Source organism: Cyprinus carpio, chromosome A20 (genome assembly GCF_018340385.1).
Source record: "Cyprinus carpio isolate SPL01 chromosome A20, ASM1834038v1, whole genome shotgun sequence".
NCBI lineage: Eukaryota > Metazoa > Chordata > Actinopteri > Cypriniformes > Cyprinidae > Cyprinus > Cyprinus carpio.
The window spans coordinates 7,015,375-7,032,046 of record NC_056591.1 but is presented as its reverse complement, the minus strand read 5'-3'; the positions used below and the strand labels follow the sequence as shown (position 1 = coordinate 7,032,046).

At 37.2% G+C, this 16,672-nt stretch overlaps 2 protein-coding genes across 6 annotated transcripts in view; both read right to left on the bottom strand.

The window, feature by feature from the left end:
• LOC109071914 (glycosaminoglycan xylosylkinase) overlaps positions 1 to 9,077 on the bottom strand; it is a 33,113-nt gene extending 24,036 nt beyond the window's left edge. For 2 of the 5 annotated variants that reach the window (XR_006162726.1, XM_042777508.1), the window contains exons 1-3: positions 8,873 to 9,077; positions 2,858 to 3,071; positions 1,358 to 1,911 (exon numbers count right to left, since the gene is read on the bottom strand). Coding sequence is in view for 4 of the 5 variants with exons in the window: in XM_042777508.1 (XP_042633442.1) it covers positions 1,358 to 1,734 (377 nt within the window). In the remaining variant the exon portion in view is untranslated. Of the gene's footprint in view, positions 1 to 1,357; positions 1,912 to 2,857; positions 3,072 to 8,740 lie in introns of all 5 variants that reach the window. The other 3 variants (XM_042777510.1, XM_042777509.1, XM_042777512.1) reach the window with 3 other exon arrangements.
• A 5,257-nt stretch (positions 9,078 to 14,334) lies between these two features.
• The window catches only part of LOC109056478 (ras-specific guanine nucleotide-releasing factor RalGPS2-like), a 94,803-nt gene continuing 92,465 nt past the window's right edge, over positions 14,335 to 16,672 (bottom strand). Inside the window, 3 exon segments of the mRNA XM_042777227.1 lie at positions 14,335 to 14,619; positions 15,429 to 15,520; positions 15,713 to 15,818. Coding sequence (XP_042633161.1) covers positions 14,590 to 14,619; positions 15,429 to 15,520; positions 15,713 to 15,818 — 228 coding nt within the window. The 3' untranslated portion in view covers positions 14,335 to 14,589.

The window sequence follows — 16,672 nt, the reverse complement described above, 5'->3', positions numbered from 1 at the left end:
TAAAGCTGTATCTGTCTTTTATAAATCTGATAAAACTAAAGACTCTTTGGAGATATGAAGGATGCAATACTACTCTACAGGTAGTCAAGATTAACATGAAATTGGCAGAAACTGTGTGTTATGTTCCCTTTAACACGAGATATAAAATTCTATATATAAAACCTACACAAAATAAAGTGACTATTACACCCACACAAAACATGAATACTGCGGTCAAGCCGAGTTCACTGCTCGGAAACCTGAAATAACAAGTTATTGAGGTTGAGAGTGCTGCAACACTTTTTACCTAGGTAAATGTGCATTGTACATTTCAAGTCATTTTGAAACTTCTGACACTATAGCTTATTTTAAGTAAAAACAAAACTGCTTAAAAGGCTATATTATACTTTTATTTTTCAATCTTGTTTCTGTGCAGTGCAAACATGCATTAAACACTAACACTGCATTCCACTCAAGAAGTGTTACTTTCTAACCCCTATTTTTGGAAGATATCCCACATTCCATTTAGAATGGTACACAACTTAATGTGACACGACCGATTCTGATGTATGGAACCAAAATGTTCAGAGCAGATGGATTGTAAAAGTTCAGATGGAAGTGACATCCTCAGAGATAAGGTGTGTTTGATCAATGACCTTAGATATTAAGGACACAAGTCGAGCTTCCTCACTTATCTAGAGTCCCTGTAGATCCATGATAACTCTAATAGGATCAGATAAGAGCAGATAGCTGAATTCACCTGAAGTAATGACAAATCAGGTTTTTTTAATTCATTTTTTATTTTTATTCCAGAGATATTCCGGTGACACCTTGGTTAACATTAGTATTATTTAATGACACCTAATGCATTAAACATCGTCTACAACATTTCTTAATATAGATTAATGTTAATTCATAAATATACTGATTCGTCTTAATTAATGCTTGTGTACATTAATAACAGTTTTAATACAACTTGAAATGTAAAAAAAAAAGTATACACTACAGAACTTTTGTTCATTGTTATTTCACGGCTGACATTTGTTTTGTAATGAATAGTTTGTGTCAATTTCTATCGCTTCCTGTTTGTATTTTTGTTTGTTTGTGTATTCTGTCACTACTGTTGTTACGCTCACTCTTTGCTACACATTGTGATCTCTAAAAGGCACTGGATAAATAAAAATGATTATTACATCTCTTATTGATTCATTTCTTTTTCCATTTCACTCACCGGCTTTTTCATTCTCTAATTCACTCACTCACTCTTCCCCTCACTCTCCCTCTTTCTAAATCACTCACTCCTTTCATTTTAACCTCATTCACATTCTCATTACTTTCTCTCTCTTTCATTCCCCATCTTAATCATCCTTCTCCTCACCTCTTGGGTTTGAATACCACTTTCTGTCCTCCATCGAGCACCAGCAGGGCTTTCAGCTGGGTGCCTTTATAGCCCACGTCGGCCCTCTCCACACGAGCGGTGGCCAGGGCGTTCAGCACGGCGGCTAGCTCGGGCGTTTCGTCTGGGTACACCTCTCGTGGACCCACCCACTGGGCGGCCACTTCCCAGGGTGACTGCAAGGTGTGCGTGAGGCGAGCTCCTTTGGCCAGGGCCAGGCTGGCCTCCATCTTGCGGAAGGCCCGGAGGTCACGGCGGCTGGTGGCCGATCCCTCCCCTCCATCCAGCAGGAAGACCTTGGCCAGGCCGAGGAGAAAGAGCACAGCACACAGCACCACCACACGCTGCTTCAGCTTCATCACCTCCTGCAGCCAGACGCCAACCGGCGGCCCACCACGCCCGAGTCTGCCAGGAGACACACACTTACGCCTGGGGCATGGCACTGCCCGCTGTCTGGCCAACACCACCACCTGTCAGGCAGGACAGGAGCGGGTTGAACAACCAGAATGTGAATAAGTGAGGACGGACGACACTTCCTGTGAGAAGAGCGACAGTGTTTGTTATTTCAAAGGAATAGTTGAAAAATTGCTGAAAATTTATTCAGCCTCAAATGAATATGCGTTTGCTTCTTTATCGGAAAAGATTTGGAGAAATTTAGCATTACATCACTAGCTTACTAATGGATCCTCTTGCAGTGAATGGGTGCCGTCAGAATGAAAGTACACACAGCTGATTAAAACATCACAATAATCCACAACTAATCCACATGACTCCAGTGCATCAATTAACATCTTGTGAAGCAAAAAAGCTGCATGTTTGTATGAAAACAAATCCAACAAGACATTTTTTCAAACACTTCAAACCATTGCTTCCAGCTAAAATACGAGTCCTCTATCCATAATAATATAGCTTTCTCTTGTGAAAAAGTCGACTTGTCCGAATCAGCTGAGAAATTTGCACAGATCAAGCACTGTTTACAAGTGAGAATAGTCCAAATCAGTTGTAAACAAATATGTTTGTGGATTTTAATGTGAAAGGACAACAGGGGATGGACTTTTTCACTGGAGAATCTGTTATTATGGACTGGTATTCTGGCAAGAAGTGATGGTTCAACATTAAACCATCTTATGATGGATTTGTTTATGAAAAACACGGACTGATGGTCGTGTGGATTATTGAGATGTGTTTATCAGCAGCTTGGTCTCTCATTCTGGCGGCAGCCATTCACTGCAGAGGATCCACTGGTTAACAAGTGATGTAATGCTAAATTTCTCCAATGAAGAAACTAACTAATCTACATCTTGGATGGGCTCAGAGCTAATTTTCAGTAAATTTTTATTTTTGGGCGAACTATTCCTTTACTGAACAATCTGACTCAACAGATCTATGATGACCCATCACTGATATTTATATTATACACAGACAGGCATGACACTGATAGAAGTAGAAAACATTCAGAGCACTTCACATAAGAGCACTCACTGATGCGGGAGAGCTTCCTCACTTATATAAGACGCTCCCGGTTGTGTCTGCGTTAGTGTTTAATGAAACAATCAAATCCTGCTGATATATGATTTGGAGTCCAGCCTGGTGTTATGTAGAGGGTGGGCAGCCACCTGTCTGCTCAGGTGTGTCTAGTCTGTTACTGTCTGGGCCAGTCTGGTTTCTGTGGCATCTCAGCACAATCTTTAACTCCCTAAGGTAGAAAAAAAGACAACAATAAGAACACAAAGCTTCAGGCACATCAATATTTCCAGCTAAACTAAAAGCTTCAGGCACATCAATAATTCCAGCTAAACTAGATCTGTTTTTTTTTTTTTAAACACATTCAAAATACAATTCACATACAATAATTTGAATAAACCTCTTCTTATGGATGGGCGCTATACCGGTATGAAAGTGTCTATATGTATTTTGTTGTTCCATGGTGGATACCATTACATATTCACAAATTCAGATTTTGCATTTATGTAGTTTTTTTCATTTTGGTACACTTTGCAAATTTTACCACAAATGACGATAAAGAGTAGAGGCTGAACGTTTTTGTCCTCTGTGCGCAACGCAGGCAATAGTAATCAAACACAGAGCATTGTAACAGATAAAATTAATAGAGCACAAATCACCTACTCTAGTCATTCCCAAACTGAGGGATAGTGTACAGACAGCAGATTATTTTGCAAAAGAAACCTTTGCAGGGTGATATAATTGAACGCAAAATATTAATCTGAGTTAAATAACTCTGACACAAACACCATTTCAAATATTCGTAAGAGAATCGTAAAAAAAAATAGCTGGCTTAAAAAATATCAAGCAACACAACTTTTTACAACATTGATAATGAACAGAAATGGTTACTGAGCAGCAAATATTAAACGTAAAAAAATAAACGTAAAAGTCCTATATGTTTGTGCTAATCATTTTACGCCGGACTACCTCACAAACGAGGTTCAGTTCAGCGCTGGAGTTGTGCAAAGATTGCTTCTGAAAGAGGGATCGATACCAACGCTTCGTGCGCGAACGTCAGCTCCTGACGAAGTAAGCATCGAGCGTCATATTTTGTTTTCCAAAAGAGCTACTTGGCTCTCTGTAAGGCTAATGTTGCTAAAGCTACCACTGTCTCTGCCTGTTTTCACTGATGCTGCCTTCACGTGCTACCTGAATGATCGTAAACAGGAATGTCGCAGTTAAAAATTGCATATGTAAGCAATGTGAAGTCGACCGCTTGAATTTGTCGAGCTCATAATGTGATTGCATGCGAAGGCACCATGAGACCAACTGTGTCTTTATTTTTGTCGTGCCCTGCTCCCCGTCTGTGTAATTCATAAACGTGCATTTACTATGCACAGTACATAGGCCCTTTTCACAGTGACTTCAGCTAACTTCCACTTTCCAGCAAAGCAGTGTATCTGTACTTCCATTACACCTTTACATGTGACTTCTCGGGAGAATGTGGGAAAAACTTAAAATATTAAATGCATAAATTAAGAGTTAGGACAAATAATGTTAATCTACTTTCATGAGTTAAGTTTTGCGAATGTTTTTCTGCATCTGCTTTAGATGGGTGGCTTGCTTTCAGATTTGTATGACAATGATTACGTGTCCACACAAAATACATATTTGAACCTTTTCACTTGATATTTCGGTTTATGTCATTCCTTGGATAATTTGTGAGTACACGGAGTAAATTAAATTCCACGTGTAGTTCTGCAATAAAAAGACAAACAATGTGATTTTGTTTTTATTTATTATGGGAAAATGACATGGAAACAAGTCAAGTACTAGATGGCAAATTTCACATCCATAAAGGCAAGTGGTCTGAAAAGAAACTCATTATCCAGTTCAAGAATAAAACGGCTTAATATTGAAACAATACAAAAAGGACAGCCGCGTAGTTCTACAGAACTTTGGACTTCTACATTACTTGAAGTCTTCCATTCAATTTCACTTTAACTACATGTATACTGTATTTTTACTTCGTGAATTATTATTGATTATGATCGATCGTATTTTATTTTCGTTACAGGCTATATGCAATGTGATCTTTAAAAAAAAACAGCTATGACCAACGTTTTATATTTATTTAGACAAATGCTGACATCTGTTTTTAAATAAATGCTTTTTATATAAACTTAATATATTTAATATTTATTTCTGAATTACATTAAATAATAAAATGGATAATTGTAGACCCCATTTTATTGACATTTAAATAGTACAAGCTTGTTGTGTTGAACTATTCTTGTACATACAGGCACTGTATTAAGCAGGACATAAATTACTGAATGAAAAGTCTTTCTTTTACCACATGTGAATGTCTAAAACGTTTGTTTATTTGAGAAATAGATCTAACCAACTTCATCTAACTGCAATAAAGACAGCAAACAGTGTGTGAGAGACGTGGGAATCAGTGACTGCAGTGCTCCTCCCTCGACTGTAAGCGGCAAACCTCGCCGATCAGTATTCGGTAAGTTCGTTTGAGATGCCAGACGCCTCTCCCTGAATGAGGACGAGAATAGACAGCAGCAGTCATCCTCTAATCGTATTCGTGGCAGTTGTACAAGTGTCTGAGTGAACTCCATGCTAGTAGCGATACTGTTTTACTATGCTGGCGGAAGTAAGAATACCCTGCTTCGCGTCAGAACGTTGTGTTACGTCATGTGAAAAGGGCCTATTGTCCTGTTTTACTGAAGCTCCGCCCTCTTCTGAAAAGGGAGCTGGGAGCACAAGATTATTTGCATTTAAAGGGTCAAACACAAAAACAACACATTTTGGCTCAAACCCTAAAAGTGGCAATTTCAACAAGCTATAAAAAAAATTATCTGTTTTAAAAAACTGTGTAAGAATTTTAATGATTAAAACATGTGCACTCACATTATATTTATTAAATTGTCATTCAGCTTTAATTCACAATTTATTTATTTATTTATTTATTTATTTATTTATTTTAAATATTTTAATATGAACACAAAAAGTACATTTTTAATAAACTGGCACATGTGTTTTAAACTAGATTTGTCCTTTCCTTTATCATAGATACTTTTACTTGTCACTGAACCTGCTACATACACTAACGTTCAAAAGTTTTTTGTTTTTTTTAAGTTAAATGTTTGATCAAAAATACAGTAAAGAACTTTAATAATGTTAAATTTTATTAATATTATTTAAAGTAACTGTTCTATATTTTAAAATATTTTAAAATGTAATTTATTCCTGAGATGGCAAAGCTGAATTTTGTGCTGCTTAATATTTTTGTGGAAATCAAGATGCATTTAATTTCAGGATTCACACACATTTTTCAAATACAAACATTTGAGGTATATTTTAACAATCACAAATCTGTTTTTTCGTGTTGATACAATGACAATTTGTAGTGACAATCTGTCTTATAAAAACAAACAGAGGCCATAACTACATTTCAGTATAAATTAAATATTTATTTAAACATACACCAAAAAGATTGCAAACATCAAAATCTTTAGCTCCACTGCTCACAAAAGGAAAAACGCAATAAAAATACAACAAATGCCAGCAATCAATATGAACAGCCTCGAACAAATGCAACGTTCCTGATGGATCTCAGGATCTAAACTGAAGTGAAAGAGCAGAAGCAGCAGAATCTCGGCTCAAACACACTGCGGTACTGAGCCCTGGCATACACAGCTCAACACTTCCTGATCTCAGCCTGGGGCTTATCTGTGTTTGAGAGCGCTGCCACTCCAAAGACTTCTACTAGACACACATACACATTTACTACTGTGCTCTAGCATGCAAGATCAGCCCACTCATGACAATGGCATAAAGGCAGACTTTTGGCAGACATCCACAAAATACATTGCTTTGATTACGGAACATAACCCCGCACCCCGACCCCACCCCACCTAATGCTATATTGATCTGCTTCGATTCTCTCTGGTGCCTTTGTGAAGAGAAAAACATACATTTCTTTAGACTGGAGTCACATGACAAGTGCTCATCCAGGGTTTAATAATAAGGATGTTCTGATGGAGTCAGTTTGAGAGTTTCAGGCCACTAGGCTAAATCTTATATTCGTTGTTTATGTGCATGCACTTTTATACATTGAAAACATATAAATGGGTTTTGTGTGCTGCACTGAACAATGCAAATTCTGTTTATTTAAACACGTCACCAAGGTCAAGTTATCTGTCATGGAGTTTCATTATAGCTGTATAATTTCCAGCTATTATTGCAGTTCTGCTTGTTGAATTGGTTTGGTCAAGTGGTATTCCAAGACTGACAAGATTTCATCCAACTGAACATTTCACTGTTAGAGCTCATGCCATTCTGGACCAGAGTATTTGAGCAGGGAGAAGTAGAAGCTGAACATTTGTGCTCTTTTATGCTCACCAAGGCTGTATTTATTTGATCAAATATACAGTAAAATTGTTAAATATTATTACAATTTCAAATAACCGTTTTCTATTTCAATATATTTTACAATATAATTTATTCCTGATGTCAAAGCTGAATTTTCAGCATCATTACTCAACTTACTGCTCAAGAAATTATTTTTCTAAATTCTTTATTATTATTATTATTAAGAATTTCTTATTATTATCAAAGCTAAGAACTTGTTAAGAACTGTTTTTTATGGAAACCGTGACACATTTATTGAAGATTCGATAAAGTACAAAAGATCAGCATAAATTTTGTAACAAAAAAAAAAGTCTACTGTTTTTTTTTTTGCTCAATTAAATGATCCTTGTTGAATAAAATATTAATTTCTTAAAAATATAAAAAAATACTGAATCCAATTTTTTAACTGATGTTGTGATGTTGATAAATAAATAAAACAAGAAAATGTTAACTTAATAAAAATGTATTCCGCAGAATGTGATGACTCATTTAACAGTGTAAATCAGGTTTTTTTTTTTTTATAATATACTTTTAACACTATACTTTGTATTATAAACCCTAGGCATTAAATTGCAGTAAACTAGTTAACACTGCTGCATTAGTGCTTCTAATACAGCGGCTGAGGGAGTGACAGCAATATCTTTGTGTAATCAATCTCTCTGTATTTTTTTCTCTTTTAGAAAGTCACAGAAACACCATCTTCTTTCTTTCTTTCGCTATTGGAGTACACGGGAATGTAACAGTGATATCAGTGGTAGCTTCCGTTCACCACTACAGAAGTTGCAGTGCAGAAGCACAGGACTCCAGAGATCTCACGCCTCCCACGAGGAGCACGGTGCTCTTCTTCTAACATGAGTCTCTAAACGAGAAGAGCAGTCACACACAAAACATGCATTATCACCATACAAGCAGCCCTGAGTCACACACCAGCCCCGATCATTCCAGATATCTGATCTTTCGTCAAGTGATCGGTCTGAAGACACGCATCTCTTATCAGACACACGCAGATGAGCAAGTGCACATTCATCGTGAGACTGGCTGGACCGCCCGCATCACATCCGGTCCACGCAGGCACTAACGATACACAATCAGCCATTCATATGAACCCCAGCTAAGTTACACGCAACACACATCTATCACATCTCCTAAACAAACAGCTCCGAGTGTACAGTGCTACACGCAAAAAGACCAGCTGTTACATTTAAGACGGTCAGACTGGACCGCTGCAGTCATTCTTTTAAACACACCCAATACTGATTTCTATGACATTTACACAAATTTAAGAAACCGGCTGACATGAAAACAGTTTGTTCAACAACTAAAAATGAATAGAAATGTGTCAAATCCAAGCGCTCGCCTCACTCTCTGTATTTTATAGGCGAGAGTGCTAACGGCGGTTAGCCACAGCTAGCTCATAATTCCCTCGTTTTCTTCATATTACAGCGAAGAAATAACCACAGACATAATCCAACAACACATTTGTGACCTCACCGTAGGTGTACCTCTATATATGAGTGGCTGCAGTTGCTGTTAGTGAGCTGAAGTCCTAGTTTTTAGTCACAGCACATCCGCACGGCTAACAGGCTAACAGTAAAACCGTGACATTTAAAGGCATCGACTCACCCTTGCGCTACTAACGAAACCTTTTAACAGGAAAACCCCCCCACGGCCAGTCGCCAGCGCTCAAGACACGTTTATCATCAATATCCAGCCGCCTGTGGGCCAGGCTCCATTCATTAACAGTGCGTCTGACTCTCAGCGCGGCTCTTCCTGCCCGCGTGAACGCGCTCAGACTCGCGTTCACTCCCGCAAACCCTTCGCGTCTTAAAGTGAACACACGCTGTTGGTGTCCGGGCGTGTGCGTGGGGCACATAGAAGAATTAAAAATAAATATCCAATTACAGCTGTCGTCACAGCGAATTGTTTTGACACAGTAAGAATTTCGCCTGATGTTTCAAATGTGACAAATCTCGAATAAACGCAATAACATTTCTATAGCCGATTCATGTTTAACTCGAACGCATTTTGACTGTCTTTTAACAGCAGGGGGGAGCATCACACAGCAGGGTAGACGTATTACCCTACCCCTAAATCTACCCATTACTCGAAACCTTCTGCATTTTTACATCTGTATGAATTAAAAGTTTGTTTCCTCACAGGGCGCTTAAAAATGTTCCCATAAGGTTAGACGGGTGTCGAGCAAAAATCACGGCTTGTGGTTAAGGTGTTCCGACTAACTGTACACGTGTCTCAAATGTCTACCTAGAGCTCTATTACTGTCACTAAACGTCTATTTGTGAATATATAATTAATAACATCGATCCATAACAGTCTTTATGTTACTGTGTCATATGGCATGCATATAAGAGAAAAAAACTTAAAGGGACATTTCACCGAAAAATGTAAAGTCTACTCACCCTTCATGTCGTCCCAAACCTATTCGGCTTTCTGCGGAACACAAAAGTTATTTCAAATAATTTTCATAACCAAACAGTTTTGGCTTTCAATGACTTCCATTATATAAAGAAGGAAATAAAGAACAAAGAAAGAAAAGAAGAAAAAACAGACATTGAGACTTTTTTTTTCCTAAAAGGACATGAGGTTGAGTACATGGTAGGATTACATTTTTTGGGTAAACTACCCCTTTAAAGGGATAATTTACAATATATATATATATATATATATATATATATATATATATATATATATACATCCTCACCCAAACATCACTCCAAGCCTCCTCTGCTGAACACAAGAATATAAAGTTGTAGGTTTCCAAACAGTTGCTGGTAGCCACTGAATTCTGAAAAAAAAAAAAGACTATGTAAGTCAATGGCTACCAGCAACTGTTTGGATATACACATTATTCAAAATATCTTTTGTGTTTTGTAGTAGTTCATATAGGTTTGGGAAAACCTGAGGGTGAGTAAATGGTGACAGGAATTTCATTTTCGGGTAAACTATCACTAACCCTTCTTTATCCAAAAACAAAATTTCTGTCATCAATTACTCACACTTGTGAGTCATGCTCTTCCAAACATTCATTAATTTCTTTCTTCCTACATAATTGTCTGAAATGTAACAAAACTGAATGCCGCCATCAAGATAGAATATAATTTTTTTTTTTTTTGGAAGAATATTTTGTGAAAGACTAATTAGTCGAATCCTCACAAAAACCTCTCATATGACTTCATTGTCCTTCTTAGAGCTTGACAGCTGTTCACCCCACCCTCTGTCCAAGCAACAGCTCGGGGAATTATAGCAAAACTCCCTTTGTGTTTTAACAAAAACATCTGCAGTGTTTACTGCAAACCAAAACCTTTCTAGTAAAGCCCTTTCTGGGTGAAATGTAAATTTTTCACACAAAATCACTGTCCTCCTCCACCTCCCCATGTATATTCCTTAAGCAGTACAGTTTGCTGTACACTGTAAATGCAGCTAAAAATACATCACTCAAAGACAAAGGATCATGCATTTAAAAGTGGAGCAGCAGATTTATAAAGAATCACTTTAACAGTAGAGACTACTGATTTTTACCACTAGCTATCGGTGCGTTCAGAATGAAATATAGCATGCTGCTTGTAGTATATACACTGGTTACTTCCCTTACTATGTGAAACTGTATACAGTAAGCAACAATACATATTAGTAATATGGTACATTGCAGTCACATGACCTTATTGTTACACTTAATTCAGTGAATGCATTAGAGACTGTGACCAGTTGTCTTAACTCTGGTTCTAGTGCTGCAATCATTAATGAAAACTAAAAAAAAAAATTATTTTGATATAAGAAATAAAAAATTAAACCTAGATGCCCAGTATAGTAAATTAAAATTGAATATTATATATCATTATATCAAATTGAAAACCACATTAACTCGGATCAAATATTGACTTGGCAAAGAGATATTAAAAATCATGGCTGATGATTACTTCATTGCAATTTAATTACATCCGTATGCAATTCTGATTAAAAACACATCCTCAGCCAAAAGAAGACACCGGGACCGCTGGATTAAAAAACATACAACCAAAAGTTTTTATTAGTTTTGTCCTGTCTGGAACCCAGGAGCACATCTCCCAGCTCAAAGGTCATAGTGCTCCCCTGGGTCATGGGTCCCAGCCGGCGTGGGAGCAGACAGGGAGGAGATCACACAGAGTGAGACACGCACACACACAAGCAAATTCATTTCTTAAACAACTCACTACAAGTCTGTATTAGTCCGTTGTAATACAAGTCCAAACAGCCAAAGAAATATCACGTGCATCTGTCAATATCACATGTGTGTACAGTATGATATCATACGCACTGTAAATATAAAGACAGAGAAGCCGAATAGTACAAAGTATGCAAAAATATAGAGAATTTCAATGAAAAGACTGAACATAACAATAAATGTAAAGTAAAAATAAAAAAAGGACAAACCAGCAACACAAATGACATTTAACATAACTGCAGTTAGGGGGTAAAAAAAAAAACAAAAACAAAAACAACATCCATGAAATAAATGTCATGGACAATTTCATCAATTTCATTATCGTTCACGAAAAAAGGGAGTCAGAGAGAGAAAGAGATGTAGTGTGAAATAAACAACTGGAACAAAAACAATCCAGAAAAGTAGATATGTAGTAGATAACAGAAGCAGCTTAGTCACGTTTCCCACCATTCTTCTGTCTCCATTTCTTAACCACACGCAGTTTCTTGCTCTTACTATTCCATAACGTCAACCGTCATCCATGACATTTTCGAGAAATAAAGCTAGAAAATGCCACAGAAACAACAGTATCATAATTTACTTTGGTCCAAGTCCCTGCTGGAAAAGGCTGGAGACTTGTCAAGATGCATAACTCATATCAGTAAAATGTCTGGTGTGATGTTCCACTACGTTTATAAAGAAAAAAAAAAAAACATTTCAACACCTTTCTCCTTTAATTCTTGATGCCAAGTTCACGTGGCTGGTCAAGATCGCCCGAAACTGCTCCGCCTGTGCTTCACGACAGCTCAAAATTGACAATCCAGCCTCACGGGGCTTTCACAGCTTGAATCAAAACAACATTCACGTTCATTTATCATGTAAACACTTTATCGACAGCTTCTCGAATGTCTTATTTTGCTGATTGACTTCCACAGCGATTTTCCCCTCATCATTTATGTGGCAGAGCTTCAGATATCTCAGAGCTTTTCACAACCCAAAGTGCCAATCCCTGATATTAAAGGCTCAGAACGGTACAAACGCATGTAAACAAAAACCACCCCAGATCAGCTAACCAGGCACAACCAGCATTTCTCAAATGTCCCGGTATTGCCTGTGCTGAATGCCCCATTTCCTATAAAATCCTCCCTTTTGGGTTGAGGATAGCTTACAAAAATATTGTTTTAAGAAGACAAGCAATGCAAGGTGGCCAGTTTCCCACCCTCGACCTCAGCATCCAATCATCTCCACTCAAATCCCATACAAAACCACCACAAAGCAAACGGCAAAAACTTGTTAACTCAGGCCGAGTATAAACCAGTTCCTCAGTTACCATTTATTCATGTCAATTTGGTTTATCATTGTCGCCACAGCACTTCGCCACTCTTGAAGAAGTCTCTTCATCAATCATCATCCAAGCAAAGTTGGATTCATGTCCTTTATTACCCAAGATCTTCCCTCCTCCTCCTCTCAGAGTGTTTGAAACAAGACTTTGAATCTCAGTACGATGTTCCACCCGACTGGAAACAGTAGAGCCGAGCCTGGAAAAATACACTGGTCCATGAAATACAGAAGAACAGGATCAAGTGAAATGGAAAGATAAAGATGGACCCATCGAATCCTGGTCCAGCGGATAAGGCTAATCATTTGTTCTGAGCTTTACAGACATCTCTTGTTCCCAACAGAAACTGAGAAATCTGTTCTCTAATCTTAATGGCTCAACGAGAAGTAAACATCCCACGAAAACCAAGTCAATGTGGCGTTACTTTCAAAATGAAAATGACAAAACATGCTAATGTAACAGACAATTAAAACATGACATGTGCAACTATCCCAGTAATACTGAAATAAAATAATAAAATACAACCACAAAACATAAAAATAGCGGTAGGCCACTGATGCTGCCGAAAACACAAGCACACAAGCGCCTTATCTCCTGCTCCGTTTCCCACTATTCCATTGGAAAGCCATGGGTAGACTGGGAAGAAAAAAACTAAATATAATGGGGCTAAATACAAGTTTGAAGATGTAAACCAACTAACATCTGCGCCCACTAACATTCACAGCTTGAAAAGTGTGTTTATGTAGGAGTGACCTCGAAGAAGCGAACAAACGATTCTTTTACTGTTTGACTGAACTTGTGTAAACCGGTGTGCTTATTGCAGCTGTACGAGTCTTACCATAAAGGAGTGGCTTCAAACATCTCGTTGTTCCTGCTTGATGAGCTCTTCCGTTCTCAATCTTTTCTTCCTACCCTTCTTTTAAAACATCTTAGGTGCCTTCGAGCAAAACAGACAGGTTTGTGTGTGTGTTTGTGTTGATACGAGCTAAAAAGACTGAAGCAGACATTCAGAAGATAATCTGGAATTCATGGAGTATCGGAGCCCTTTCGGAGTTGTGTTTTAATAAATGAGGGACTTCCATTTCCTGCAGTTGAAACCTGTTTGTGGAAAATCTTGTGTCTGGCTTGCATCAGCCTAACTCGAGTGTCTGAAGACGCAATCAGCGTCTTGTGTGAGTGTTTGAGGATCGATCTGCAGAGTCGGAGAGTTTCCTGCGTGAGTTTAGTCAAAGAAGAAGGAGCGCTGATTAGATTTACAACATAAAACTCAAGCAACAAACAAGTTAAAGAAGGTGTAAACAAATTCTACAGGTCCATGAAGAGTCCTTCAAGAAGAGCCCAAGAAGATTCCAAGTTCCTCGCTTGCTGGGAATTGGATGGAAGATGCAGGAAGTGTAAATAAAATGTAAAAGGAAGAAGGGATCAGGTCCTTTCGGGTCAAACCAGCAGAAGGGACACCATTGCTGCTGGGGGCGTCACGCCGCTCTCTCTTTCACACACACACACACACACACACACACACACACACACACACACACACACACACACACACACACACACACACACACACACACACACACACACACACACACACACACACACTCTCTGCTTGTTAAGGCAGTGGTGCTCAAGGAGTTTGCCGTGGGGTTCAGGCTGGGTGATGGCAGTGGAAAAGCTCCAACGCACACAAAACACGAGTCATTCGCTCTTTTATTCGTCCCTGGCCTCTCCTCCTTTCCCAGCGATCTTCATATTCCTCTGCTCTCCTGTCATCCAGCCGTGTTTGATTCACCCTGGTTTCACTCATTCAAAGGACATTAGGTTCGCTGGGACCTGAAAAGGAAAAAGAGAAAGTGACAATGAAAAAATCTCTAAAATATCACATGTGTATGATTCCACAAGATCCAATCAAACATCTTAAAATATTTCACAAACGCAAAAGAAGGTTATTTTTTTATGATTATAATTAATGCATAAGTCATTCACAGTTTGAGTGGAATCAAAATATGCACCAACTAGTGTCTGCAAATATAATAATTAAAAAATAAAATACTTGTTTATTGTAAAATGTAAATAATACGTAAGGAATAATTGACAACTGGCCGTTGAATTATTAGAAAAATAATGCACACAATGAAGAGCTCCTTTTAAACTAGCTTCTCCAACACTGCACTTGACAGGAAGTGTGTCGTTAAGATCAAGCACTAGAGGGCAGTGTCATTGCTCAGTTTAATCAAGACCTAAACACCTGCAGACAGAACAAGGTTTTGTAGGTCAGTCTGACCGGTGCACTTGGAAACAACAGCTTTTAAAAAGCCAGTATGTGAAAGGCTGTTAATTTAATAGCTCCCACTGAAACAGTGTTAATGATTTGCTGCTTCAGAAAGAAAGTTTAGAGCAAAATGTTCCCAGATTTATTGAACTCGAAGGATTTCAACACAATAGCATCTCCCGCAGAGCATTTAACATCTACAGTTTAGCTTAAAATACAGCCTTTGCATGGAAACGCTCTGAACACTGAGTACACACCGAAGGGCACTAAATGGCTTTATGAGGTGCATTTTCTCTACAAAGGAAAGTGAGTTTAATAACACTCTAAGCTGAATAAAGCAACACACACACACATACACACACACACTCACCTGTTGCCTGTTGCTTTGACAAGCTGCACTCAAGTGTTTAAACCACAGCAGAGCGTTCATTCTGTTCCCTGCTTGGAACTTATATGAGTTTCCTGAAGGCACACAAACAAATAAATGCAGAAAATTGCATATTATCATATACTGATAAATAGTCAATCTTTTCTCAGTATCGACTGAATAGATGTTTTGCAATAGGCTTTATATCTGTGATAGGTCACCTCTCTTTGATTGAGGCTTGCGATTGGTTACAGTCAGAGTACAAGGCTTGTGATTGGCTGTCTTACCGTGCTCAGAGTCGGTCAGCAGGAAGACGTCAGGGTGCTCCGGGTCATCTGCCATCATGGCCATTAAGCCCAAAACAGAAACGCTTTTGCTGGCAGTAGACTTGAACTATGGAAAATAGTCAAAATATTAAAATGCTTTATTATTTTTTTTATTCAATATAAACATTTTAATTACAATTTATATTAATGGCTTTACAATTTGTATAGAAATTAATTAATTTGAAATACTGGTATTGTTATTTGTATTAAAAACTGAACATTGCAGTCAAAATATTAAAATGCTTTAAAATGTTTCAAATATAAACAAATTTTAATTACAATTCATATTAATGGCATTGCAATTTGTAAAGAAATTCAATTCACTTGAAATACTACTACAACTATTATTATTACCATTGAAAATGAAAATTACAGTCAAAATATAAAAAAGTGCCAAAATTATTTTTTGTATATACATTTTTATTATAATTATATCAATGGCATTACAATTTGTATAAAATAATTTAATTTGAATTATTATTATTATTATTATTATTAAAAATTTTTTTATTATAATTTTATTTTTTGTGGTTTTAATTTTTTTAGAAATGTATTTAATCTGAAATTATATTAATGTATTATTATTATTATTATTATTATTACTATTCTGAAAATAAAATAACTATAAATTAGGGTCCAAACATTAAATGTTTCTAATCTAATTTTCATTTAATATAAACATTTAAATACCAATCATATTAAATGGCATTACAATTCTTATAGAAATGAATTTATATTGAAAATGTACTAGTAATACTAGTAATACTACGACCTATTGTTGTTGTTGTTATTGTTATTATTATTATTAATAATTAAAAAATAATAATAATTATTATTATTATTGAAAGATTAACATCAATTTAGCTGTTTTGTGTGTGTAAACGTCTGTTAGTGTACGTGGATTTGATAGCGACATGTGCT